Source organism: Camellia sinensis, chromosome 10, assembly GCF_055761805.1.
Source record: "Camellia sinensis isolate YWXY chromosome 10, ASM5576180v1, whole genome shotgun sequence".
Lineage (NCBI taxonomy): Eukaryota > Viridiplantae > Streptophyta > Magnoliopsida > Ericales > Theaceae > Camellia > Camellia sinensis.
This window is the reverse complement of record NC_138970.1, coordinates 2,268,788-2,296,658: the sequence shown is the minus strand read 5'-3', so window position 1 is coordinate 2,296,658 and position 27,871 is coordinate 2,268,788. Positions and strand designations below refer to the sequence as shown.

The 27,871-nt window shown below is 40.9% G+C and overlaps 1 protein-coding gene across 4 annotated transcripts; it reads right to left on the bottom strand.

The window, feature by feature from the left end:
• Window positions 1-1,952: 1,952 nt before the first annotated feature.
• Window positions 1,953-5,267, bottom strand: LOC114318366 (myb-related protein 2). Of its 4 annotated transcripts, none has more exons than XM_028265233.2 (7): window positions 4,607-5,267; window positions 4,306-4,520; window positions 4,139-4,215; window positions 3,935-3,992; window positions 3,769-3,841; window positions 3,593-3,662; window positions 1,953-2,970 (listed from the first exon to the last, which is right to left on the bottom strand). In XM_028265233.2, exons 2-7 carry the CDS (start codon window positions 4,514-4,516, stop codon window positions 2,200-2,202), a joined length of 1,260 nt encoding a protein of 419 aa, XP_028121034.2. In that variant the 5' UTR covers window positions 4,517-4,520; window positions 4,607-5,267; the 3' UTR covers window positions 1,953-2,199. The 4 variants fall into 4 exon arrangements, with proteins under 4 accessions (XP_028121034.2, XP_028121035.2, XP_028121033.2 ...); XM_028265234.2 differs by having other exon boundaries at window positions 4,306-4,516; window positions 4,607-4,788; XM_028265232.2 differs by having other exon boundaries at window positions 3,769-3,853; window positions 4,306-4,516; window positions 4,607-4,747.
• Window positions 5,268-27,871: the final 22,604 nt, after the last annotated feature.

The window sequence follows — 27,871 nt, the reverse complement described above, 5'->3', positions numbered from 1 at the left end:
TATCACTTCCCTAGTTACGGGATTGTGCCACGTGTATGACCATGATCCACTACTTTATTCCTCTTTCCTGTCTATTCCACTTCACATCATCACGTGCCACGCTGCTCTTCGAGCCCCGCGCGCCACCGTTTCCCCTTCTCACTAGGTCACTCTTCGCGGTCGGTCCTCTTCGCAGTCGGCCTTCTCACCCAGTCACCCTTCGCGGTCGGCCCTCATCGCAGTCGGCTTTCTCACTAGCTCACCCTTCGCAGTAGGCCCTCTTCGCAGTCTGTCTTCTCACTCGGTCACCCTTCGCGGTCAGCCCAAATCCCAATCAGTCCTCTCTCCATCAACCTCTCACAACCCTTGTTTTCTTCCTTATTTCCTTTGTTGGAGTGAAGCTGCGCTTGGGAATGGGAGACTACTGACATAGGTGGGCTTATAGGAGCTTTTGGCCCACCACTTAGAGCCCAATACATAATTCAAACACTAAAGCCCAACATTGTTGGAGTCTAACGTTACATCAAGGACTAATGACATCAAAACACGTGTCAAGAGAGGAACCAGCCACATAAGCAGATAAAGATCCTGCAGAGTTATTGCACCACACATCAGCCATTAATGAGGTCCCCTGCAGCATTTATTACGGTAACCCCTTCACGTCGGAACATGACAACCTCACCACGACCAATGCAAGCTAGAGCATAAACTTTCGGCCAACATGGCAGGTTGGAGTGGACAAGGAAATGATGAGCAAATGATATAAGCAGGTTTCTAAGATAGAGAGAAGGTTAAGTTCTTTATCACAATCCAATCTCAATATTCCGTTCATTATTATTTCTCTAACTTGCTTGTCGGAGGGTTCGCTGGGGGACTCCTGTTCCTCGCTGAACGCTTGTGCAGGTTTCTCCGTAGGCCCAACGACTGGACAACTGTGTAGGAGGCCTGGATCAGTCCTACCCGCTCTTCAGAGACAAGTTGCACTATCATGTACCAAAAAGTTTGAAAGCCAATTTAAGAATCAGTTTGGTTTTCTTCTTAGGCTAAAAAATCACAAAAGGACAAAAAAAGAAAAAAAAACCAACTCAAAAAGTCAAAAATTACAAAAGGATAAAAAAAAAATTGGCATTCGAAAGCCAAAAAAATTAAACAAAAAAACCAAACAAACAAAAAAAAATCTCAAACAAAAAAATTCAAAAAAGTCAAAAAATGAATTAAAAAAAGTCATTGTCAAATGAAGGCGGACTGCTTATGAAAAGCTTCCCCATCTTAGCAGGATGAAGCAACTCTGGACTATTTTGCAGCTTTCTTGTAGTAGTTTAGGATGATGTTTCGTGTTTGAAAATATTACAGAAATACAAAGCTTCTGTTTGTTTACGATTTTTAAAAGTTAATTTTAGATTCACTTTTGAAAATGCGGTCGAAGGTGGAAAAATTTGGGCTAAGTGATTGTCCCACTGGACGTCTTATCGGTCATTCAACCGGTTAACTGGAACAGTGCAATTTTTTTTATTTTTTATTTTTGCAATTGACCCATGTTAATTTTTATATATTCAATAAAAAAAATTTCAATTCTTTTAAAATTTTTTATGAACTTTAATAGTATTTTGAGTTGTGTGTTTGGTTATGAGCTGTAAACTTTTATATCAAGTATCATATGTTACATCAAAAATTCTCCACTCAATTCAAAACTCTGTTATCAAATAAATTTTTTTCACTCAAATCATAATTCTAAAACTCACAAACTCGAAATATAACTTTATTCTTAAATCATATTTAGAAAACTCTACCAAATCCAACCAAAATTTTCTCAAGGTGTCTTGATTGCAGATAAATATTATTGTGATCAACTCCTATTTTTAAATATTATTGTGATCAACTCCTTAATTATAATTCTAAAGTGAAATTGAATGCTCTACATCCTTCGTTTGTAAATCCTTGATGTTCGTTAATTTAATGCTCTACATCCTTCGTTTGTAAATCCTTGATGAATACCAGATGATAAAATTACTGCTTTTGCCGGAGCTATTTAACTTACAAATTGAGATGCAGTCTACTTTCGTTAGTTCAATTTATTATATCCCCCCAACATGAACAACATGAATGAGGGAGAAGCAGGTTTCTGCGACGAGTCCTAACTTCATTCTCTGATGTAAAATCAAAGATTGAAGTACTATTTTCCCCTAGAGCTCGTCTTCTTTCTGCCTACAGCTAACCCTTTCAATTCCAGCCGAAACCATTCAAGTCTAGTTGCTTGCAATTTGAAGCAGCATCATTTTCATCACGGGCATTTAGGTCTAATGTTGGTGCAAAGTAAGGCACTTTATAACCTCGTGATGAAATCTTCTCATCCTCCCGTTGAACTGAAACTGAATCTGTTCTGTTGGTAGTTTGGTGTAGGAAATTGAGACCCTCATCACTTCCTCTAAATCTTCTATCTGAATAGCTTCTGCTGCTATTTCCATTTCCTCCTTGAAATCCAACTCCCATAGATAAATCATTGGAGTTTATTTCTATGGGGAATGCTCTTTCTATGTTTTTGTTCATCGAGGAAAGAAATTTCCGGTCTTCTTTCATGTCTTCGCACCATCTGAGTTCAGTCTGCTGCAACATAGGCTCATTGTCAAACTCCTTTGGCTCCAAACGTGCATTACCATTAAAAGTTATTAATCCAATTCCATTGTTGTGTGTCTCTTGGTCTCGCTGAGAGCCTTCGCAGGAGGTCAAGCAGCTGTCCATGGAACAATCTGTAGGCTGGGATGTTTGTGTTGGATGTGGTGGGCACAAGCCTGACAGTTCTTTCAGCCCTGAAAAAGTGGAATTCAGGCACTGGGTGGATACTTTTGAAACCAATTCAGATATCTGAACTTTGGCAGCCTCTAGTCCGACCGTACCCAAGTTCTGTCTTCCAAGTGTCTCCTGGGCTTTCTCCAGCACAGCCTGTAGATATTTGCCTTGAGCCTCTATGCGGAGCTGTAAGTGCCGCTGTACCTGTTTTCATTTCAGGACATATTTCATTCAAAACGTAGTTGGAAAAATTATTTACCTACTTTTGAAAGAAGACAAGATCTAGAAATGGTGTTTTTAACAGTTTAAAAAAGCATGTGATTAATGAAGATGAATACAAATTCTGGCAAAATCATTAGTTCTGGGCAAGTTTTGTCTGAAGCTATTATGTTGGTTATCATGTTCTTGGAAGGTAATATAGCAGTTGCTTTATAATAAAGTTGCATGTGATATGCTCTGTCTCTAAAAATGATGAGGTGCACTTCATATCATAGTTGTCAATTTGAAGCATTGTGTTTAGATATACTTCAACTTTCTTTGTAAAATGCATATATGTAAGAAGAATATTGTGCACACATCATATGTTGATATCTGATAAATATGTTTTAATATTCTTTCTTGATTAAAGGTAGTATAGCTATGCATCTGTATAATTGGTTAACTTGTTTGCTGTCTATTTCTTTCTTCCCATTTCATGTATTGTCTTCTAGATTGAAGTAAGTGACATCTAGATTTATCTTGAATTGGTGCTGAATTTTTTTTATTATAGCATTGAAGAAAGGCTTCCTATAATTGTACACACAGGAAATTTCTCAGTATTTTGTACCTCAAGCTGTTCATGTAGCCTTGTCTGCACTTCAATTTGCATCCGTATTGCTTCGCTTATATGTAAGCTTCTGAATAAAAGGTTTCATAATTTAAGTATCAGTTCAAGTATTTTTTAGAAAATAAAGGAATGGATAAAGGAGCAGAAAGAACATGAAATGGGTTTTGAGGTTTTACTTATTTGTTTGGGTTCCAATGCTTGAATTACTCATATGAGTTCCATTTGCCTCAGACATCCTTTCTCCTGTCACTACAACCATTCCTAAATTCTGTAAGTTATTCCATTGCCAGTAGTTGGCGTACCTCAAAATAATTTATACTCCACAATTGTTTAACTTCTTACCAATTTTGTTTGTTCCAATATTAGAGTGCCCATGGAGATTCTTACTGAGCCTGTATTTCTGCCAAACCAAAGTTGGAGGAGTTATTCTTAATCTGTGTGCTTATATACAAGTATACAAATATGACAATCCCCTAAAAAATAAAAATAAAAATCTGAGACCTCAGAGACTTTTTCAAGTAACTATGGTTGGCCTAAAATATTTACCTGAAGATGGCTCTTTAAGTGGTATAATGTAAGTCCCGGAACCCCCATAAGTTTCAAAACTGTTTTTGGAGTAGCCTCTGTAACAAAGAAGAGATATTTCAGTTAGTTGAGCATTAGACATTTTTCCTTTGGTTTCTTCTTAAACTTATTATGTTGTATGCACTCACTGTCTGCTCCTCCAAGCTGATTTACTGCTTCTATGAACCGCTCATGGAGGTCTTGTGTCCATTTCAGTCTAGGCTTTGCATCGGTTGAAAGTACAAGTCCAGAATCTCCTACACCATTCCCCCCTTGCAGGAACAAATGCCTTTCTGGAGGAATGGACCCTCTTGAGGAGGGGTGGATGTTCTTTCCTTGATGATGGTGATGATGATACATCTGCCTTCAAAATGATGGATTTATGATTAGTTTCATGCAAAGAGTACAAACAGTTACTATGATCTTATTCATAAACAATTGCGTTTTTACCTGACAAGTTCTAATGACTCTTGATGCAATCTGCTTCCTTCAGAGGTCTAAAATATGATTCGGCTAAAAGTTCTTCACAGTACAGCCCGGAGTCCTGATACTTGGCAAAGAAACCTGTCTACAACTGCTCTTATCTATCTGCTGTCTTCTTTGACCTATTCTCACAGACCAAAGGTTTGCTCAACACTGTCCTTATAAAGCCAATTTTGGGGAGATGGGAGGGTAGGGTCCAAGCAAAGCATAGAATCTTGAACAGAGCCAACAGAACACAGTGCCCAATCTAATCTCCACAGCTACTCAAAAAGAGATCTTGTCCTTCCAGTTTTGCCCATCGGTGGCCCCTGTCCTATAACTTCACTTTCCGTTCTCAAACACGACTAACACTTTACACCTTACAATAGGTACCAGAATAGATCCAGCAGAGTCTTTTTCTGTGCGTTTTATTCTTCGTCTGGCAAAGGTAAGAACCTTATTCCCGGATTTAAGAGGGGAATTTTCTGACTTTGATGGGGGGAATCCACTATCTCTGTCGTCTTGAAAACTTCAAAGCCACCTTCTTTTCCACATGGATGATTCTTAGAACTCCCATTGCTTTGTCCCTCACATTGGACTCTGAATTATTTTTCACTCGCCTATGTTCCTACTAAATTAATGATATTGCAAATAAGTACTAATTTCATATTGTTTATATTGAGGAGTTCAGATAGAGACACAAAAGAAAAATATAACTGATTAAATTTGGGGAATATGAAAGAAGATTCTGTTGACTTGAGCATCTATAAATTTGGAATTAGATACATACAAAAGAAAGGATAAATGAAAATGGGGAGAGATGCTCCTCCTCCTTGGGTTTGTTTGAAGGTCAGGAATGGAATAAGGAATTCATTCTATTTTGTCCCCTTCAGTAAGTTTGGTACTTATTCAGCCCACACAGTTTAAAAATAGGAGGGGGTCCAAATCTTTTTCATTCTTCAATTGGCATTAGACAGCTGGCCCTGCACCGACGAATTTGAAGCTGCTGGGACCCTTTTAAAAGAAAAAAAAGGATTGTACTTGCTTCCATACTTGCATTTGATGAAAGACATGACAAATCATGGCCTGGAGAGGACCACTTGCCCCCGCTCTTGACTTTAGCCTTGGTTGGCTCTGCAGATTCTCTGGTATGAATCTACAGACTCTTCTCTATGCAATTACATTTATTATTCTTTTGCACTTATGGATTAAAACTTGTTAGGCATGCATGTGGTATGCAATACATCACTTATGACCTCACAAATGGATGAGTTCCTGCTCTTCACAGTTTTGCATGAAAGTGTTAGTTATTTATGTCATAACTACAGTCAGTTTCTATATCCATATTTGAACTTGTAGATTCATAAAAATTTAAAATGTATATAATTTTTTTACTACTTTATTATGTCTATGTTTACAAGTGATGGTACATAGTACATGCATACATGATGTTATTCATGCTAGAGGAGAGTGATAGTACTTGTTTTTCTTAGCCTCTTGGGAAAAGCCATAACTCATTACCAAACTGTTGTATTGGACTATCATGTTTATGTTATTTTATTTCATATACTTAAGTAGATTTTATGATAATTTTGATCAGGAATTATCCTGTATGTAAAACACAAAGAATAATACTTCCATGATCAACAACTAATGCAGAATAAATTCGTACACTAAGCAATTGAGAACATATCCGCTTATCTAACAAATTGAAAAATGAAACTTGTAAATAGCTCAGGATGCTACTAATTTTTAGATGCCCGTTTAAGGAGTTCTTAGTGTCTAAAACAAACTTTCTAAGTTTACATTGAAAATAAATGACCTCTTTTCTTATATGGATACATATGACTGTGTATTATATATATACACCTTGAAGAGCATTTTTGCATTAGCTCCTGGTGAACTTTTTAGGAAGATCAATTGATTCTGATATGTCACGATATTTTATGCAGTTTGAGAGAATCTAAGAAGCCTTTAGTTAAAGTGTTAAAGCAGAATTCCTTAATAGTTTGCTGGCATGTGGATAGGAATAAATTGCACTAGGGAAATAATGTTGTGCCTTGCAGGCTACAACATTAAATAGCTCCAGGTATATGAAATTTTCAATATACTATGATCACATTATGCATTAAAATATCAAGGATTCAATATGACAGCTTTAACAATTATTGGATGGCATTTGATTGCATAAACAAATCACAATCTAATTGTGTGATGCAGGGAATTGAACTTAACAAGTTCTCACCCCCTAAATTTAATTTAGTTTTTGCCATTTTATACTACTATGATACGATCCGGACAATGTGTGGCGCAATCTAGGAAGCACGGATAAGGATATGGATACGGTGATACGTCAAAATCTGAAGAAGTATGATACGGGTACGGTGGGAATACGTTCGTAATTTTTTATTTATTTATAATTTTAATAATGTAATATGCATGAAAATAAAACTTAAAGTAAATTAATAAATAAAGAGAGGAATTCCTATTAACCTAAAAGTCTTCAAATATTCATAAAACATTCAAAACTAAAAGCAAAAGCAAATGCAAAATAAAATAAAACACCATCCTTACATGCCAATACCAAAAAAAGAATGAGAGCAGAGAGAAGAAACGTGAGAGAGCGAGAGAGAAGTGAGAGAGACAATAAGGATACATCAATTTGACAAATTCTATTACTTAACTCTCACTATATTCCTCTTATCAAAGAACAAAACAAAATATTATAAGTAATATGTTACTTCGAGTATCCGATACTTTAAAATTAAGTATCCGATACGTATCTGCAAGTATCCAAGGAGTATCGGTATCCAATAAGTATCCAATACGGATACGTCCCCCTTTTTGAAGTATTCGTGCTTCATAGGGCGCTATTTAGGGTGGGTTTGGGGTTGGTTTTATTAGTGTTTTGTTGGCTTTTTGACTTTTTTAGAAGCTAAAAAAGCTATTAAATGTGTTTGGGAAGTCGCTAAAAAAGTTGACTTTGTGAGTGAAAAAGTTGATGCGGGATTTGGCCTTTTTAGTTGATGACAAACAATTTTTGTGGCTTTTTGATTTTGTGACTTTTTGAGAAAGTCTCCGAATGCCTATTTAGGCCTAGTTTGGGAAGACTAAATAAGTGCACTTTTTGACTTTTTATGAAATATGGGTTGGGTTTGGGTTGGGTTTGAAGTGATGTGTTAGAGATGTGATGTGACTTAAATAAGATGATGTGACTTAAATAGGATAGTGACTTTTTGACTTTTTGTCTTTTTTGTCTCATGCCAAACTTGGCCTTAGTGATTAAACACTGTTAATTTGATACCCATCTCATGCAAGGTATTCAACAATCAAAATTACCAGTTCCCTAATCCTTATTTTGTCATGATTTTTGAATGCCTTATTTCGGAGCGACTGGCCATATTATGAGAGTTCTATAGCTCATTTGTACCGTAACATTGATTGCACAACCATACCCAATGGGGTTGTTTTAGTGATAATTGCTTTTAGCTTTTTTTTTTTCTTCTTTTTTTTTTTGTTTTTGTTTTTGTTATTGACCTTTTTCTTCCAATATGTGAAGTTCTTAATTGTCTAGGAGGGAAATTATTAGATGGTTTTATGTGGTTATAGCAAAGCATATATTAGTATAAACGTGGTGCTGCAAGTTTCATTCCATGTCATGTCTGTTAAGGACCCAATGATCTTTCCAATTATGGGTACATGAAAAGTACTTACCTAACTTTCCTTGATGTTGCCATAAAGCCCCTCTCCTAACTGTTATTCTCTCTGTGGTATTAATATATGTACGGCAGGAAGGGGGCACTTAGCTTTTACCACTGGTATATAACTGCTATTACCTTACTTGGTGTATGATATTCTCAACTTTAGACACACACAGACCCAAAGAGAGAACAGGGCTATTTGTTCTTTCATTTCATTTCATGTACTTGTATTTCCTTTTTAGACTGTTTAATAGCAATTGAGAATCATTTTTATGGGCTAGCCAATCATTAGAGGCTGTTACGCGTAAAACGCCTATACATGGAGATCTTTTGACCACACGTGACTGTATTGGCTGAAACTAAAAGAAAGAAATGACCACGGAATGATATTCCTTGTGGAGAAAAGTTGGGGAGAGAAAAAAAGAAAATAAAAGTTAGCATAAGATTCTTTGGAATGGAATGTAAGAATTTTAACTCAAATCTAAAGCCAATGGGGGCCTATTCTCAGAATCAAGAATTTTTTTTTGGGTTATTCTTTCTACTCAAAGCCACGAAAAATGGGTTCCCACCAATCCTTTAATTTAACCTTTAGCTAAATGTAGTTATGCCTATCAACATTCATAATTAATGCTGTGTTCAAGGTTGTGCCACTTTATCAAAGGGTTTGTCATTTTTTGGTATAGTTTAGGTTGTAATGAGATCTATCCATATAATATAACCAAACTAAATCAAATCAAACTAAGTTCGTATCTAATTATGTGGCGTTGGCTATATTAATTCTTTTAGAATTTGCTAGTTTATTTGGTCAAGTGCTATATGCTTAGTTAAATTAAAGAAACTCAAGTTTGTTTGTTTGGTTTTTTTTTTTTTTCACTATCACATCTCAGGTCAGTTTACATTCATATATATATATATATATATATTTACTACTATGTTTCAAGTCAATTTAGGTTTCTCACTTTATAACATTTCGAACTTTTATGATCATATTATTCCATTTTACCATCACATCTACCGATGTTTGTTGTAAACAACTAAATCATCTTAATTTGTATCTCTTATTATCTTCGATTGTTGTTATTTTTGTCATTTGACAAATATATACATTTATAAATCTATCTTTCTTAATCATATCACACATTCATCTTAGCATCCTTATATAAACTACCCTCGTTTTATGAATATAGTGTTTTTTAATTGTCCAGTGTTTTGTCTTGTAAAGCATTGTTATCCTTATAGTTTATTTTCTCTATTTTTTTCCTTCCAATTTTGTTAGTATATATCAATTACATTATACGTCATTAGCACTTCTGTATGTGAAACCACCCTACTTTGATTTTATAAGTTATATATCATCCTAATCTTTTCCATCTGTTCCATCCTTTGTTAATATTTGAACTTAATGATCCGTTTGGATATATGTGGAATTGAAATGCATAGATTTGATATTTATCATTTAGGAAAAAAATTCAAATTTTGACATTTGATAGTTTCCTTATGAAGTTTAAGATTGAATTAAATAATCATATCAAGATAGATTTGAAATTATTAGGTGATAGTAATTATTTGAAATCATGCTAAGGAATTCCTTCCAACTAGATGGAGGAGCTTACTAAAATACATATCTGTGTATCTCAATTTATTTTCTTCTATAATTTTTTTATCCGCGTATAATAACTAACTCTCTGATATTTTTAATCTCAATTCTTTTATTTTAAATACACATTCATTCAAACGTACTCCACGTAAGGGAGTTATTCACCCTTTGTTATCACAATGGTTGTCACTTGTTAGTTCTCTTATTATTTTTTACTTCTATTTTGACTAATAAAATTTCATTCTATCTATTAAGTTTTAGACTGGTGTATTTACACTTTTTCCTCAAGGTTTCTCTCTCTCTTGCTCGCTCTCTCGCTCTCTCTACAACAACATACAGATAAAAAAAAAAAAAAAAAAAAAACCCTTAAAGGGCCAAACGAACAACCAAACAACAAACAACAAAAATAAATTTGTCAAGAAAATAGCTACGATATAGGAAAATCACCGATCTTCCCTTTACAGCTCTTACAGCTCGTTTGGATGGGTAGTTGGGGAAGAAAATAAAAGAAATGTGCCTCTAGATTCAAATTACTTGTTTGGAGAAGTAAAAAAGAGAGAAATGAGATGTATGAAAAAGAAATTGAGAGAAACTAATTACTCTTATATTCTTTATTTTAAAATCTCTCTAAAAGTAGAGAGATTGAGAGAGAAAATAAATCAACAAATTATTATTGTATTATAATACTTGTGCGGGAAATCCCACATTGGTCTGTGAGGGACTACTTTTCCACCTTGTAAGCAGGCTGGCTCCTCTTACCTTGCATAGGCCTTTTCTTCAGTGGGAGAGGAACAAAACCGTGCGGTCGGAATGCCAAAGCGGACAATATGTGCAAGGCATAGGGACCGGTGGCTTTAATTGGCGCCGTCTGTGGGAACTTTGCAGACAAAACCTTGTCTTCTAGGTTCATCTGATCGCCGTCCATGGCGAACAACGAAGAGATTTCACTGTCCGCCGTCGACGGAGTTACCCCGGAGTTGGGCAGACGGAGAGAAGGACATCCCACCATCATTCCTCCGATGGCGGACTTGGAGACTTCTCCAGGTGGACACTCAGGAGACGCGCGCGATAAGCGCGGAAGAAGTTATGGTCATTCACGGAGTCCAGACGGTCATCGGCGGCGGAGAGAATCGCACGCCAGACGTCTGAAACACAAGCTAAGGGACCAGGACGCCGTCATCCGGCGAATGGCGGCAGAGATGGAGGAGCTGAAGCGGCATGTCAAAGGGAAGGGTGTAGCTGGAGGGGGAGACCACAGTGAGCGCACCTAACCCCGCCGTTTAGGCAGTCAGAGTCAGCGGCATACTCCTTCCATCTCTATCACCGGAAGTTACAAGGTTGGAGATCCCGACGTGCTTGTGGAGAAATCCAGCACGCAAGATAGCACTTACCAGCCCTTACGTCCGGAGACGACGTCGAGGTATTCTTATCCCGCCCAATCAGAAGATTTGCGGGCAGTTCTGAAGGAATGGGCTCGCCGGCGGGAGGCTCAGAGGGTGCTGGCGTTCCAGCGGCCATCCTATGGGGTTCACGCTAGCGAGGAGGTTGAAATGCCTCCACCCCGCCCAGCCGCCCCTCTCTTTATAGACACAGACTTGGCGAGGCTGAGTGCCACTCCATTCTCCGTGGATATAGAGACAGCACCGCTTCCGGCGGGCTTCCACCAGCCAAAGTTCACGCTCTACGACAGAAAAACCGACCCGTATATGCATGTAAGTCATTTTCGACAGGTCATGGTCGGACATAGGCGGAATGACGCTCTTATGTGCTTGATCTTCCCGTCGAGTTTGGGTGAGCTGGGTTTGAAATGGTTCGAGAGGCTGCCGGAGGGGAGCATTGAAAGGTGGCAGTAGTTGGCCAAAGCCTTTGTGACGCGCTTCAAAACTAGCACCAACATCCTTGGCTTCCCAGCATCCAACAACGAGGCCGAGTACGAAGCACTCTTGGCCGGGCTCAAGAGCGCGCTTCAGATGCAAGCATCTGAGCTAATTGTTTACAGTGATTCCTAGCTTGTGGTTAACCAAGTTTATGGGGTTCACGAAGCAAAGGATGACCGAATGATGAAGTACCAAGCTCTGGTCAGGGACCACATCAAGCGATTTCAGGCAATCAGGGTCCAACGGATCGGCCGAGAAGAAAACGGCCGAGCAGATGAGTTGGCCGGTCTCGCTTCTATGGTCGACAACTCATCTCCCAATCCTCTTTTGATTGAATTCCTTCCGAGGCCCAGTATTGAGGAAACTGGATAGACAAAAGTACTCTGCGCCGACCTAGGTCCTTCTTGGATGGACCCAATCATCATTTTTCTCAAGGATCGGACCCTTCTAGCCTCCAAGAAAGAAGCACATAAAGTGCGGGTGAAGTCAGAGCGGTTTTGGCTCTCTTCATCTGGCGCTTTATATAAGAAGTCTTTCACCGGTCCCTACCTGAAGTGTGTGCACTCGAGCAGCGTGAAAGCCTTTCTGTACGAAATTCACGAAGGCATCTGTGGCAGTCACATAGGGGGCAGATCTTTGGCCTACCGAACTATTTCGCAGGGCTACTGGTGGCCGTGTATGCAAGCCGACGCGCAGAAGTATGTTCGCAAGTGCGAGAAGTGCCAGAAGTTTGCCCACCAGATCCACCAGTCGGCCAGGGAACTTCTTCCTCTCACCAGCCCTTGGCCCTTTGCGATGTGGGGGCTAGATATAGTGGGGCCACTCCCAACCGCACCAGGCAACCGGAAGTTCTTCATTGTGGCCACAGACTACATCACCAAATGGGTTGAAGCAGAGCCTTTGGCCACAATCACGGAGAAAGACGTCAAGCGGTTTGTCTGGCAAAATGTGGTAACGCGGTTTGGCGTCCCCAAAATTCTGATCTTTGACAACGACACCCAATTTGACGGACGCCTTTTCAGAGGATTTTGTGAAGACTTGAAGATAGAATTCTACACCTCCACCCCGGCTTACCCGCAGTCTAATGGTCAAGCCGAAGCGTCAAACAAGACCATCCTTGATGGGTTGAAGAAAAGGTTGGAGAAGGCAAAGGGAAAGTGGGCTGAGGAACTCCCCAGCGTCCTTTGGGCGTACCGAACAACCCCACGGCGATCTACCGGGAAAACTCCTGTTGCTTTGGCATATGGCATGGAGGCGGTCATACTTTTGGAAGTTGGAATTTCCACTCTCAGAAGTGAAAGTTTTGAGCCCGAACTGAACGCCGAAGCCATTGCCTTGGAATTGGACCTCGTGGACGAACGCCGAGAAAAGGCTCTCATTCATGTGGCCGCCTACCAACAAGAGCTCTCAAAGAAATACAACAAAACGGCGCACCCCAGACCGTTCAAAGTAGGTGATTGGGTCTTGAGGAAAGTCATTGGCAATACCCTGGTGCTAGGTGAAGGCAAACTAGGGACAAATTGGGAAGGACCCTACAAGATAACCGGTTTGGCGGACAAGGGGGCATACCACTTGGAGGACTTGGATGGTAGAGGAATACCCCGGCTATGGAATGCGGCCAACCTCAAACTGTATTATTTCTAGCTTTTGTTTTCTTTTCAAAGGAATTTTTTGCCTTACACTTCAGAATGTAATATTCTTTTTGTTAATATACAGAAGTGTCTCATATTTGCCTTAGCATTCTGATTGTTGCTTTTTAATTAAGATTGCAACCGAGATGATTTATTCCGGTTGAACGAGTTGATGATTTGCTCAACTCTGAGATTGCAACCAAAATGACTTACTCCGGTTGAACGAGTTGATGACTTGCTCAACTCTGAGATTGTAACCGAGATGACTTACTCCGGTTGAACTAGTTGATGATTTGCTCAACTCTAAGATTACAACCGAGATGATTTATTCCGGTTGAACGAGTTGATGATTTGCTCAACTCTGAGATTGCAACCGAGATGACTTACTCCGGTTGAACGAGTTGATGATTTGCTCAACTCTGAGATTGCAACCGAGATGATTTATTCCGGTTGAACGAGTTGATTTGCTTAACTCTGAGATTGCAACCGAGATGACTTATTCCGGTTGAACGAGTTGTTGATTTGCTCAACTTTGAAGACTCTCAACCGAGATGATTTACTCCGGTTGAACGAGTTGATGATTTGCTCAACTTTGAAGGTTCTCAGCTGAGATGATTTACTCCGGTTGAAAGAGTTGATGATTTGCTCAACTTTGAAGATTCTCAACCGAGATGGTTTATTCCGGTTGAACGAGTTGATGTTTTGTTCAACTCTGAGATTGCAACCGAGATGATTTACTCCGGCTGACTATGCTGATTATTTATTCAAACCAAGATGTATTGTTCCGGTTGAAACAATTGATGATTTATTCAATTATATGCTTGCAACCAAGATGTCTTTTCCAGTTAATTAAGTTATGCAAGATGATTAGTGTTGCCAAAGTATTTTGTCCGGATGAAGTTACTCAGCTTTAAGACCGTGCAAACACTTGATGAAATTAGAGCTTTTTCATTGATGTGAAAATAAGCACAAAAGGTGGGGAACTTAGCTCGGTTACATGTTCAGACAAAAAGTAGTAAAAAAAAAAAAGAAGAAAAAACTAAGCTAAGGGGGAAAGGTTAGTGAACTCATCCTCAGTTGCTTCCAAGTTGACCGTTGGAGGTTGGCCTTGGACACCGGTCTCAGTTCGGCCGGGCTGCTCCTCCGTTTGGCGGTCCTGTTCCTCAGCATTTGCCTCGGTTTCTCCTTCGAGTCCTTCATCGTCCTCAGCCTGCAACGCGCTGAAGACGTCGTTGGCATATGGCACGAGATAGGTCGGTAGGAAGACAGTCGGCGGAGAGGCAAACACGTCGGTCCTTGGGCCTTGGCCGAGCTGATCGTAGGCAGACTTCCAACCCGTTTTGAAGTATACATCTTGGGTGGCGAAGACTTGTTTTTTGTAGCTGTCCTCGGCCTCCTTGAAGTCGGCATTATTTGTGTTCTCCAGCTCCTTCTCCCTAGACTTTTTGAGTGCATCCAATTCCGCTTGGAGCACATCCCTCTCTTTCTCGATGTCACCAAGTTGGTCGAGCAACCGAGAGTTGTCCGCGTTGGCTATCTCCAGCGAAGATTTTGCTCGGCCTAGCTCGGTCTGAAGGCTTTGAACTTGGCTGGCTGTGTCATTCGCCTTCTGCCGCAGTCGATGAATGCGCTCCATGACCAAGTGTTGCTTCTGGATGGCCTGCAAGAAGAAAGATTGATCAAAGAGGAAACCGTGCAAACACTTGTGAAAATTTGAATAGAAGTTTGACTTTTACCCTGGTCATGGACTTCACGGCCGACTTCACCAACCGGGTGTCTGGAATATGGTCGCTGCCGACCACGTCGCTCGGTAGGAGAAGGGCTTTGGAGAGGTCAAAGGCGAGGAGATGTTCTTTGTCGCCCTTCACTGAAGCTGTTGCCGGGATCTCCTTACCCCGGTGTTTGAGCTGCGGTCGCCATGCCAGTGTTGGGTCGACGGTGACGGCGGGCTGCTCGGTAGTCAGCTCTTTAATTAGCTCGGCAGAGGGATCTGTGCGAGGCCGTTTCCCAGCGCGGCGGTTGTCTTGGCTGGCTTGCCCTGCAGCGGGAGACGCTAGCGCAACCATGGCCCCGCTGGATTGACGGGTAGTTGGAGAGTGGGTGATAACGCTCGGTATCTCGGTGGAAGTTGCTATGAGGAGGTTCTTGATGCGGCTTCTCTTTGCCATCTCTTCCGCCTCGGTTAACCGGATTAGGGGCATGTCTGGTAGTGTTGGGTCTGGAGGAGGTGATAGAGCACGGAGAAAGTCTGTGACCTTACTCTGGCATAGAGCAGAGTATCGGTACGTTGGAGTGTATCCGAGCAGCTCATTGCAATCTCGGTTGCGATAACGGAGCACGGCCCTGCTGGCTTCTTCGTTGGGATAGTGGTAGTTGGCTTGTAAGGCTTGAATTGCTGCAAAGAAAGGAAAACAAATGTTTTGAGTACAAATTATTGAGGAAAGGCAATTAACCGAGCTAGGTAGCATAGCTTACATGTCTCGCCAAAATTCTTGCTAATGAACCAGCCCGGTACGTTGGCCGTTTCATAATTGCCGGACACCCAGAAGAAGTCGTCGTCGTGTAAGTTTTTGTCTGGGGTACCAGTCACAATTTTTTCTTTGCCCGGCCTAATCTTTAAGTAATAGACGAGGCCATCGCCGGTGTGCCCAAGGGTGTATTGTCGCAGTATCTCGGCTAAACCTAAGTTGGTTCCTAGCCGGTTATTTAGCTCATGGATGTTGTTGATTATTCGGTAGGTGTTGGTTGATACTTGTGTGGGTGCTAGCCCGGTACGGCGCAGGAATTCGGTCAGCAGAGGGTTAATCGAGAAGCGGAGGCCTCCTTCAATGATGGAAAGCACGGTGAGGGGGCACTGGTCTAATCTGCCCCAAAGGGTTGTCTCAATTTCAGCGAGCTCTAGGTGAATGTCTACCGGGATACCGTAGTCTTCCCAAAACGCGGCCAAGGTAGCCGGAGTGTCAACAAGGAAGCGGAAGCGCCCCATGTGTAGCCGGTTGGATTAGCTCGGCTGAGGTGGTTTAGCACAGATTGGTGTCTTGATGGCTGCTCGGCCTTTGAGAGCCTCGGTAATGGTCTGTGGTCCCCTTGGACTCTGCAGGAAAATGATGGCAAGTGTAAGAGGGGGCGCAGTCGCGCAAAACGAGCTTGACTTTAGCTCGGTCATGAAGAGTGCCAAACCACCTCGGTCATTAAGTCTAACCAAGGAGCCCGGTCGCTCAAGCGGACCAGATTTTAGCCCGGTTGAACGGCCAAGTTATTTGATTACCCCGGTTTCTACTAAGGTTGGGACAAACTACTTATTTGCTCGGTTTGAATGATTTTTTGGATCAAAGGAAGACTTGGAGCCCGGCCCGCCCTAGATCTTCAGTGTTCATCAGAGAAAATGAAGAACAGCAAGGAGAGTGAAGGGTCAGGGACGGTTTTGGGTGCCTATGTCCTAAAACCTACGGATTTAGTGCCCTATTATGCGAAATACCAAGTAAAATAACAACAAAAGGGGTTGACGAACTTACTAGTTAAGAGCAGTGGCTACTTCCTCGAACACGAACTCAGTAATGGCAAGAAAGGAAGGGCAGAAGCTCTGGATCAGCAAGAATGAAGAAAAATCAGTAAAGACGAAATGAAGAAGGAAATGGCGTATATAAGGGAGGAAGACCGCCAAAAATTTGAATTGAAGGGACGTGACTGTTGGCGGCTCGAGGACAATCAGCACACAACACGTGTCCCCATTGATGGCAGCGTCAGAGCTGAAGAGACAGGAAGGTCAGACGAGGCGTCGACCGAGCAAGTCAAGACACAGGAAGGTCAGATGAGGCGTCGGCCGAGCAAGACAAGGAACCGAGCGCAGAAATTAGCCCGATCGACTTCTTGCAAAACTGAGAACCGAGGAAGTGTTTACCCTGGTCATAATAGGTAATCCCGGTTACGCTTTGACGGACGGAATTAAGGGGCAATTGAGAGGGAGATTTATGGTTTGGTTTAGGCCGGGGTAATGGCCGGGCAGATTTGGGACGAACAAGTTTGGGCCGCGGTGAAACGGGCCTATCCTGAAAAGTTTTGCTCAGTTAAGGCAAGGCGTGGTCAGCCGAGCTATTTGGCTTCATGGTATAGAAGCCGGTCAAGCGAGATGTTCGGTGCCAAGCCAGGCGTGGTCGGACCGAGCTACGTGGCTTCATGGTATAGAAGCCAGTCAAGTGAGATGACCGGCGCCAGGCAAGGTGTGGATGTTCCACGGTTCACGAGTTAGCTCGGCAGGAAGGCCGGTGGCAAACTCGTATGAGCTGTCCCGAGTTCGGCTATGCCGGGATGCAGCCGAGCTCGGTCCTCAATGAGCTTGGCTATTCGAGCACTTGGTCTTGAAATGCAGCATGGCCGTTGGCAGCCGAGATGCTGCAATCCGGCTACCGAGCTCCCAGTAGAGTGGGCTGGCAGCTGGGTTAGGTGGTGTTCAGCAAGATTTATGCTGACAGATGGGATAGCAACATCACGTGTCGAGAGACTAATGGGAGTAGATTTGGGGCGCAGAAGGTATATAAGCGAGTCTGCGCCCCCCATACTGAGGATGACACATTTTTGGTGAGATAAACACTAAACACAACTCAGTCCTCTCTCTCTCTCTATCCCTGTGTGTGTGTCCTACTTGATCGTCGGAGGGGTTTTTTGGCCACACACCGCCGGGTAACTCACCGCTGTTGTGTTCGCAGGTCGATCGGATGGGCTGGAATTTGGAAGAAATGAGTGCGTTCTTGCTTGAATATTTGCTCCCCGCACAAAATTGTTATTGTATTATAATACCAAAATTGTATCTTTAATTTTAATATGGAAGAAATTAAAGAAAAAACTGACATCTACAAAAGGTTAATTTAGTAATATAATAGTATAAAATAATTTATTTTATTTTCATTTTATGTATTATAACGAAATAAGATGAGAGAAATCATTTATTTTCTTGCCTATTTGTTTATCAAAACAAGAGATGTTTTCTCTCATTTTCTTTCCCAACCCAACCTATTTATCATTTATTTTCTTTTGTCTTATAGGCAAGGGCGGACCTAGGGCTGGGCATAGGCGGTTATAGCCCAGCCCAAAATTTAAAAAATCTGTAGGAATTTTTTTTCTCAACCCAGCCTTGTCCCAAATAAGAGTCAATAGTTTTTTTTGTTTGTTTTTTAGATAGGCAACCCAATAGGTTTGTATTTATTTAAAAAACAAATCTTCCAAAACAATCCTCACATCTTCCAATAGATAGGCAGCGACCCTCTCCGTCGTCTCCATTCGCCTGCAACAGCTCTACTTTCCTAACATTTTTGGTAAGTGTAATTAACCAATTATTTTATTTCTTTGGTTGAGAATGTATTTGATTAACGATGGTTTTGAAATTTTGTCTTTATGCAACAAATATTATATTGCTCTTAGCTTTTTTATCATATTGCCTTGTTCGATGTTCTATATGGCCTTTAGTTTTTGAACTTTGAAGGAATTTTTTTGGACATATATAAAAATAATGAAAGTTTAAATAAAAATTATTGAGGATATATATATATATATATATAAACCCTAATATTTAAAATTATTGCGAATATACTCTAATTTAATATTAGATAGGGCTAATTTTTTTTTTAAAAAAAATTTAGGTTATAAATAATGGAACCTCACTTAAAAAAGGCAAAATCTTTTTCTCATTCTATCAATCAAAACAGAAGTTTAGTAGTACAACATCCAATGTTGTTGAAATCTCATTTTCTGATGTGCAATTGCTTTCCATGCCTCAAGCAAATAAATCAAGCGAATTTGATTCAACTGTTATTGAACGGGATCCTGATTTACGCTTGCAAATTTGTGAATATCCGGTTAATCAACGGAATGATGTTAGAAGAGCTTATGTGAACTTGAGGTCTTATCAACCTAAACTTGAGTATTCATTTGGAAAGCAGAATTGCTGAGTTCAACATATTTAATTTAAACAATTTTCTTGGTTAGAGTATATTCTCCTTTATCGTTGGTTAGAGTATATTCTCCTTCAAAGGATAAAGCACATTGTTTTTTTATGCTTTTTGGAAATTGATCTAGATTGTGTTATCGATGAATTCGAATCTTTAAAGACTCGTCGAGCATAACTTAGTCAGATTGTTTCTAATCAATAAATTTAGATATTAATCTAGATTATATTATCAAATTCTCTTTTTTCTTATATGGTTATACTTAAAATATATTGTATGATGTTACCTTAATATTAGTCCATCCCATTGACGAATCTTGAGTCCGCCCCTGCTTATAAGTTTCTAAACTGAGCGTAGAGATGTTAATTTATCGTTTAATTTCATTAACTAAAACAATATGAACATACAAAACAATAATGATATATATAGATATAGATAATAGATATAGATTGGCGTGGTAGATAAGAGTATTTTCTTTACTTAAAAACTTTAATATTCGTGGAGGAGGAAGGAGGCGGGTGTGCACTGGGCAGGGCCTTTGTGGTCCAATAGTATCTAGTTCCTGTCCAGTTGAGAGGAGAAGTGCCTACTACTATTACTATTACTACTAGAGGGAGAGAGAAAATTATAAAAACTTCATACGAACTCAGAAAATACTCAATAAATTATAAAGTGATGTATTGTTTAAATTCAATTTTTGTATAATAACATCTACACTTGAAATGAATCTCAATAATAAGTTTTTTTTTGAGTAAATTTTCTAGGGTTCTTAGTGTTGTTGAATAAATTATGAGAGGATTTTAGGGTGTTTAATTTATTTTGAAGTGGAGATGTTGAGGAACACAACTCATTAATGGTTGTTATTTTACACTAAATTAAAATTAAAATGCACCCATTTTTAATTGAAATAACAAGTACTCCTATTCTCAAAACTTGGTAGTAATTATTATATCTTATCAGTGTTTGAATGTCAATGTTGGTTGTATCCATCCAATAATAAAAAGGCTATTTGCATACAATCATGAAACACTTCGACACATATTCGTATTTCATACCCATATGATAATTTTATGGAAATTTAGCAATTCAAAGAAAAAAGTTATATGTTTTTGCATAAAAAGTGCAATATTGCCTCTTGGGCCTATATAGGCTCCGTTTGGGATACCATTTTGGGTTAAAATAGTCATATAGGACAAAATTGGCTATTTTAATTAAATAGAACAAAATGTCATATCTAACTCATAACTATTTTATTTTTTCTCTCATAAAAGTCAAAAAAGTCAAAAAACTTATTCCAAACAAGGCTTTTTAGTCTCAAGTTAAAATAGTCAAAAAGTTAAAAACTCAATTCACATCCCAAACGAAGCCATAAATAAATGGTTAGAGATCCAATGTTTTGACACTTGGAATTCTCTCTCTTTCATTTTCTTTCTCGTCAAATACACAATTTTATGGAAAATATTCTGAAAAGAAACTTTAAATTTGAGATTTGTGATATGCCCTTGGATGATTTTGTCATGCAGGTGAATTGCCTTCAGAATCTATTTTTTTTGGGGGGGGGGGGGGGAACTTTTTTGCTGTTACCTCTGCAGTATACTCTCTCCTCTCATTTTTCACATTCTCACATGCAAATGCGCAAACAAAAAGAGTGGGTCGTCTTTCTTTAGTTTAGAAGGCATTTTAGTCCTCGTAAATATTGCCATATAAATTATAAGAATATAGTTTATAAAACATCAAAACACTAGCTGCATGTGTTAATTAATTCTCAAGTAACGATTCCATCACAAAAGTAAATATTGAGACAAAAATGGGTTTCATGAGCAAAACTATTAGGTAACTGGTTGTTCATCCTATAATAATATACTTGTATGGAACCTTGGTTGTATTATTTTACCATGGTGGAAATTGCGATTTTGAGAGCTTAATTTGATGCAACATGGAGGAAAGTTAGTCGGATAATTTATGTTTTGTTCCCATAATTTGTCATATGCAAGTCTTATCATTTTAGTATTGCATAAAGATTGTGTGTGTGGGGACATATATTGTGAATGACAGCACGCGATGAAGATGGTGCCGAAGTGTCAGCCAAGATGCCATGTGATTTGGTCGTGTGTCGAGATGATCTCGGCTAGGTCGAGGTTGTTTGCGGAGATACCGGAATCCGAGATAAGCAGATACGAGACAAGAGTCCTAGAACGGGAGATGATCTTATTCTAGATAAATATAAGGCTCAAGAAGAGTTATCTCTATCTAGATGAGGGTCCAGGATGTGCATTGAGCCTGAGTCCACTGAAGTGAGGCTTCTAAAGGGATTAGGTCACTGCTGGTTATAAAAGCAAGGCACCTTTGTGGGTTGAAGGTTAGTTCTTTCTTGTAAGTTTAAGCACAATTTGTTTTCTTTGAAAGATATTGATTACTGACTTGATTGTCGGAGTGCCTCTGGGTGGACGAACCACCGCCAGATTCTCTTCTTGTGCAGGTTGTTGGGTTTAATCTATTTTGTCGGTATTCTCTAGCTGAGTTCCCTGTTTGGTTGTGTGGTCGGAAATCAATACCCACAATTTGGCACCGTCTGTGAGAATTTAACGAGAATAGATGGCCAACAACGAGCAGGGAGAAAAGATCGAGGATGATGTCCCAGGTGGGAGTGGTAAACACATCAATCCTAACATCGATGAAGAAAATTGTAATGAAGGAACACAAGATCCGAATCTTGTGCAGAAAGACGTCGGTAAATAAGGTAATGCCCCGAAGAAAGCAGGCCGAGATGAGTATTACAATAAGAGCGACCTCTAGGTATGGAAGGATAGATGCTTGAGGAGGGACGACGAGATGAAAGGAATGACAAACAAGTTGGCAAACCTACAATCAATTGTCAACTTCATGATACAGAACAACCTCATGTAACCACCGTTTCCGTTGTAGGACATGCCGATGCCAGCGGCCAAGACTGATGCCTAGAAAAGGGGGCAGAAAACAATCCCAGCAGTCCCGCAACATGGCAAGGAAAATGAGCGCTCACATCGGCCTTCATGGGATGTCGGGCGAGTAGAGTTAGTCAGAGGTGATCAATAGAGGACGCCTCGTACTAGGGGAACTTATGTTAAAGAACCCCCGGCATATCCAGGGGAAGGGCCTGTGTTTTGACACGGTGAATGAAGAGAAATCCAAGAGGACACATAATGACACCGGGAGCAACGCACCAAAAAGGCTGAAATTTGTTGACAGCCGAGCTCCTGGTCGGACGAAGGAAGATTTGAGGGACTACCTCCAGAGGAAGCGGCAGAATGCTGAGATCACATCGCCCGTTAAGCCCAAAACGCCATTCCCAATGGAGTTGGATAGGTTTGAGACCCCAAAGAGGTTCCATATACTATGGTTCCAAATTTATAACGGTAACTCCGATCTGAACTTTTATGTCGGCTTATATTTAAATTCAATGGCTTTGTATGGTGGGAACAAGCAGCTGCTGTGCAAGATGTTCTCTTCATCCTTTGGAGAAATCGCATCGAATTGGTTCTACAAGTTACTGAAAAGAATTGTGAAGAGTTAGGAAAGCCTGACCGAGATGTTTGTGGTCAGGTTTGTAACAAATAAATTGAAGCCACTAAGGGTAGACTTCTTGTTGGGTTTGAACATTAGCGAGGGTGAAAGCCTCAGGGTTTATGCCAAACGGTTTTATGAGGTGTTCAACCGAATAGCGACATGCAACCAGGAGCTGGCGGTCATATCTTTCAAAAACAGCCTGGAGGATGAATACCCGCTTCGAAAGTCACTTGCAAAAACTTTACCAAAGAGTATGGAGGAGCTCATGGCATGAATTGAGAAATATGCCAGAGTGGAGGAAGATACGTATGGAGCAAAGGCACCAAAGCAGGAGAAAAGAAACGGCTAGCCAAAGCAAGACCGAGGTAACATTGGTTTCAACAGGCAAGAAACAGGGTTGAGGGTTGCATAGGCAGTCACCACTGTATTCAGGATCCCAGTCTATAAAGTTCTAGAAAGGATCAAAAACCAACCGTATTATAGAGTGCCAGAGAAGGTCCCTGGCGAGTTTATAGGAAGGAGCCTTGGGAAGCATTGTGCTTACCATAATGAGGATGGACACTTGACTTACAGATGTAGGGCTCTAAAGACACACTTGAAGGATTTGGTCAGACAGGGTCACCTGAGAGACCTAGTAGATGAGGCTAGGACGAGGGAAGAGCAAGCAAGGCTACCCCAAGCACTGGCAACACCACCTCTACCACCACCACAGCAAGCAGATGGACCTCGGGTGATCAATGTGATTCACTCAAAGGTCAATGAGAATGAGGTGCATAGAGAGACTCAGAGAGTGAGGCACCTGCAGCATGTGTATTAGGTCCAACAAAAGAAGCCTAGGACTAATGAGTACGAAGGACCAATGGTCTCTTTTACAGAGGCAGACCTGGATATGGTGTAGCATCTACACAATGATGCCTTGGTGATAACGCTAAAGATTGGGGAGTGCCAAGTAAGGCGCATACTGGTTGATCAAGGCAGTTCTTGTGACATCATGTATATTAGATGTTACAAGGAACTTGGTCTTCTCCCAAAAGCTCTAGAACAGTCCAACAGCACAATGGTTGGGTTTAATGGAATGCCGACGTGGCCTCTAGGAGCCACGAATTTGGAGGTGCAGGTAGGCATGAAGAAAGTAAGCACGAAGTTCACGGTAATTGACACCCCTTCCCTTTACAATGTTATCTTGGGTAGACCGTGATTGCATGCAATGAGGGTTGTTCCTTCAATATTGCACCAGCTGTTGCGATTCCTAACTGAACATGGGATTGAGGAGGTCAGAGGGGATCATGTGCAGGCAAAAAATTGCTCGATGGCAGCAATGAAGTCCACCTATAATGTGCGAGAAGCAGAGACAGTGTAAATTGAAGATGAGGACATGGAGGTCCTAGATGATGTCGGCAAAGAACTAACCGACAAGAGTGAGGAGGCTTTGAAGAAAATTATGGTTCAAGAAGGTGATGAGGAGCACTTCTTTCTTCTCAGCTCAGGTTTAGCCGAAGAGGAAGAAAAGGAGTTGGACGCTTTCTTGCGAGCAAACATAGAAGTGTTTACCTAGACACCATACAATATGCCTGGCATTGACCCCGAGGTCACTTGTCATAGACTCAATGCAGACAGGTCGGCAAAAGTTGTCATTGAGTGGGCAAAGAGGCCGACATTGATTCATGTGGAGGCAGTAGAGGAGGAAGTGGACAAGCCATTAGAAGCCAAGGCCATTCGGGAGGTGAACTACCTAACTTAACTGTCCAACACAGTAGTTGTGAAAAAGAAGAATGAGAAGTAGAGGGTTTGCGTGGACTTCACTAGCTTGAATAAGGTTTGTCCTAAAAACAACTTCCCTCTGCCTAAAATTGATCAGTTGGTGGATGCTACTTTAGGACATTTAAGGATGAGCTTCCTGGATGCTTACAGAGGATACCACCAAATAGCAATGTATCCTCCTAACGAGGAGAAGACTGCATTCATCCCCCAAAAGAGCTGTACTGCTACAGAGTGATGCCTTTCGGGTTGAAAAATGTAGGAACAACCTACCAGAGGTTAGTGACCAAGATGTTTAAGCATCTGATTGAGAAGACAGTAGAGGTCTACATTGATGATATGGTCATGAAGACCAAAGAACTTGGGAATTATCTAGCCGACTTGAAGGCAGTTTTTGATATCCTAAGAACATATCGGCTTCAACTCATTCCTTCGAAATGTGCATTTGGAGTCGGGTCTGGTAAGTTCCTAGGATACTTGGTCACCAGAAGGGGCATTAGGCAAGCGCATATCAAATCAAGGCTATCCTTAACTTGAAGAGCCCGACGTCACTCAAGCAGGTTTAGATTTTGACCGGCAAGGCAGCAGCCCTGAACAGGTTTATGAGCCGAAGTTTTGATAAGTGTAAACCATTTTTTAGTTTGTTAAAGAAAGTCACAGATTTTTTGTGGATAGAAGAGTGTGAATTTGCCTTGGCCGACTTGAAGAAGTACCTAACAACAGCTCAAGTTCTGTCAAATCCAATACTTGGAGAAGAATTGTTCTTATACTTGGCAGTTTCAGACCACGTAGTGAGTGCAATGATAATCCGAGAAGAGGAGGGAGAACAAAAGGCGGTATACTATGTGAGTAAGACCCTAGCAAGTGTAGAAACTAGGTACTTGCCCTTGGAAAAATTGACACTAGCCTCAGTGATGGCTTTCAAAAAATTAAATCACTATTTCCAAGCCTACAAGATTGTGGTGCTGACTGACCATCCCCTGAAGTCTCTGTTATAGTATGGTGATCTAACAGGTAGAGTAACTAGATGGGTAGTGGTACTAGGCCAATACAACTTGGAATTCAAGCCTAGAATAGTGATCAAGGGTCAGGTTTTGGCCGACTTTGTGGCCAAGTTTGCCCCTAGTGCCATCCCACGTCGGGCTCTGGTGAGCCGCGGCTTAGGTTGTCTAGGCGAGCTAGAGGAAACCCAATTGGGGCCTAAGAACCCCACACCAGTAGTGCAGAAGAAGGAAGAGAAACCAAATCCTTACGATATCTACTTCGGCGACTCCTTCCGTCTGTTTGTTGATGGAAGTTCAAATCGTTAAGGAGCGAGGACAGGAGTGGTTTTGGTATTGCCAGATGGGCGAATGATTGAGCAATCTATTCGTTTGGGGTTTAAGGCCTCAAACAATGAAGCAGAGTATGAGGCGCTGATTGCAGGACTAAAACTAGCAGCAGCCATGAAAATCGATGATGTGGTAGTCTTCTGTGACTCCCAGCTTATTGTGAATCAAGCAATGGGTGAGTATGTAGCCCGAGATGAAAGAATAATAGCCTATGTCAAGGAGGTTGTCAAGCTGCTAACACTATTTGAAAATTGCAGTCTACAACAGGTTAGTCGAGATGACAATAACCATGCCGACGACTTAGCTAACTTGGCCAGTGCTATGAAATTAGGTGAGGCTAGGACAATAATGATTGATTGTTTATCAGGCTCAAGTGTAGAGCCTTTGATAACGGAGTACGAAGCAATGTGCGTGGAAATGGTCCTAGTTGGATGGACGCCATAGTTATGTTCCTCAAAGAGGATAGACTGCTAGAGGATAGAAAAGAGGCCCACAAAACCAGGTTGAAGTCGGCCAGATTTTGCCTATCAGTAGAGGGCATCTGTACGGAAGATCCTTATCTGGACCTCTACTCCGATGTGTGCATCCTTCTTAGGTAGAGGGCTTTTTATATGAAATCCATGAAGGAGTTTGTGGAAACCATGCAGGGGGCAGGTCACAGGTCTCTTGCTTATAGAGCCATCTCTCAGGGATACTGGCGGCCATTTATGCAAAAGGATGCTGAAGCCTATGTCAGGAAGTGTGAGAAGTGTCAAAGGTATGCACCTTTGATATATCAGCCTGCAGCAGATCTGAATCTAGTGTCCTGTCCTTAGCCGTTTGCCCAGTGGAGTATGGACCTGGTGGGACCACTGCCCTAGGCAACTGGACAGAGAAAGTTTTTACTAGTAGCCACAGACTATTTTACAAAGTGGGTAGAGGCTGAACCTCTTGCGAAGATTTAAGATATTGATGTAAAGAACTTCATCTGGAAGAACATAATAACTAGATTCGAGATCCCAAGGGCCATTATAGCAGACAATGGCACTCAATTTGACAGTAAGCTGATTAAAAGCTTCTGTACAAAATACAAGATTAAGAACTATTACTTTACTCCAAGTTTTTCCCAAAGTAATGGTCATGCAGAAGCATCCAATAAAACCATCTTGGATGGAATTAAGAAGAAGCTGGAAGCAGCCAAAGGCAAGTGGGTGGAAGAATTGTCCAATGTTCTGTGGGCATATCGAACTACGCCGAGAAGATCAATTGGGGAGTTCCCTTTTGCCATGACATATGGCACTGAAACAGTCAGCCCACTGGAGGTCGGCATCCCTGGAATCAAAACCCAGGGAGTGGAGAATGGGACTAATCAGGCATTCTTGACCTGAGATCTGGATCTATTAGAGGCAAGAAAGGAGAGAGTAATAATTCGGCTGGAGGCATACTGACAGCAGCTTGCTAGGGCTTACAACAAGAAGGTCAACCCAAGAGAGTTCAAGGTTGGGGACCTCGTCCTGAGGAAAGTTGTCGGCAACAAGAAAGATCATAAGGAGGGTAAACTTGGCCCAAACTGGGAGGGGCCCTATAGAATCATTTCGGTTGCTGGCAATAGGGTATGTCGGCTTAAAGACATTGATGGCAAAAAGTTGCCACGACCCTGGAACACTTGCAATCTGAAGTTATTTTATCATTAGTTTTTGTTTTTTGAGATTTATGTAATATTAGCCGGAGTTTTAATAAAGTGCTAGTTTGATTTTGTTGAAATTTGTGCAATAGGACTGAACAGTCTTATGACGATATTTTCGATTGAAACATGACGAGTAACTTAGACTTATCATATGGTAGAGTTGAATTATACTTGCCATACGATAGAGTTGAACTAAGTTGGCGA

Excerpts from the sequence above, each read along its gene's own strand:
- LOC114318366 (XM_028265232.2), bottom strand. The coding sequence starts at position 4,516 with ATGTATCATCATCACCATCATCAAGGAAAGAACATCCACCCCTCCTCA. Across the intron at positions 3,993-4,138 it reads ACTTAAAGAGCCATCTTCAG|AAATACAGGCTCAGTAAGAA; the intron begins GTAAATATTTTA and ends TTGGTTTGGCAG. Across the intron at positions 3,663-3,768 it reads ATTGGAACCCAAACAAATAA|AAGCTTACATATAAGCGAAG; the intron begins GTAAAACCTCAA and ends CCTTTTATTCAG.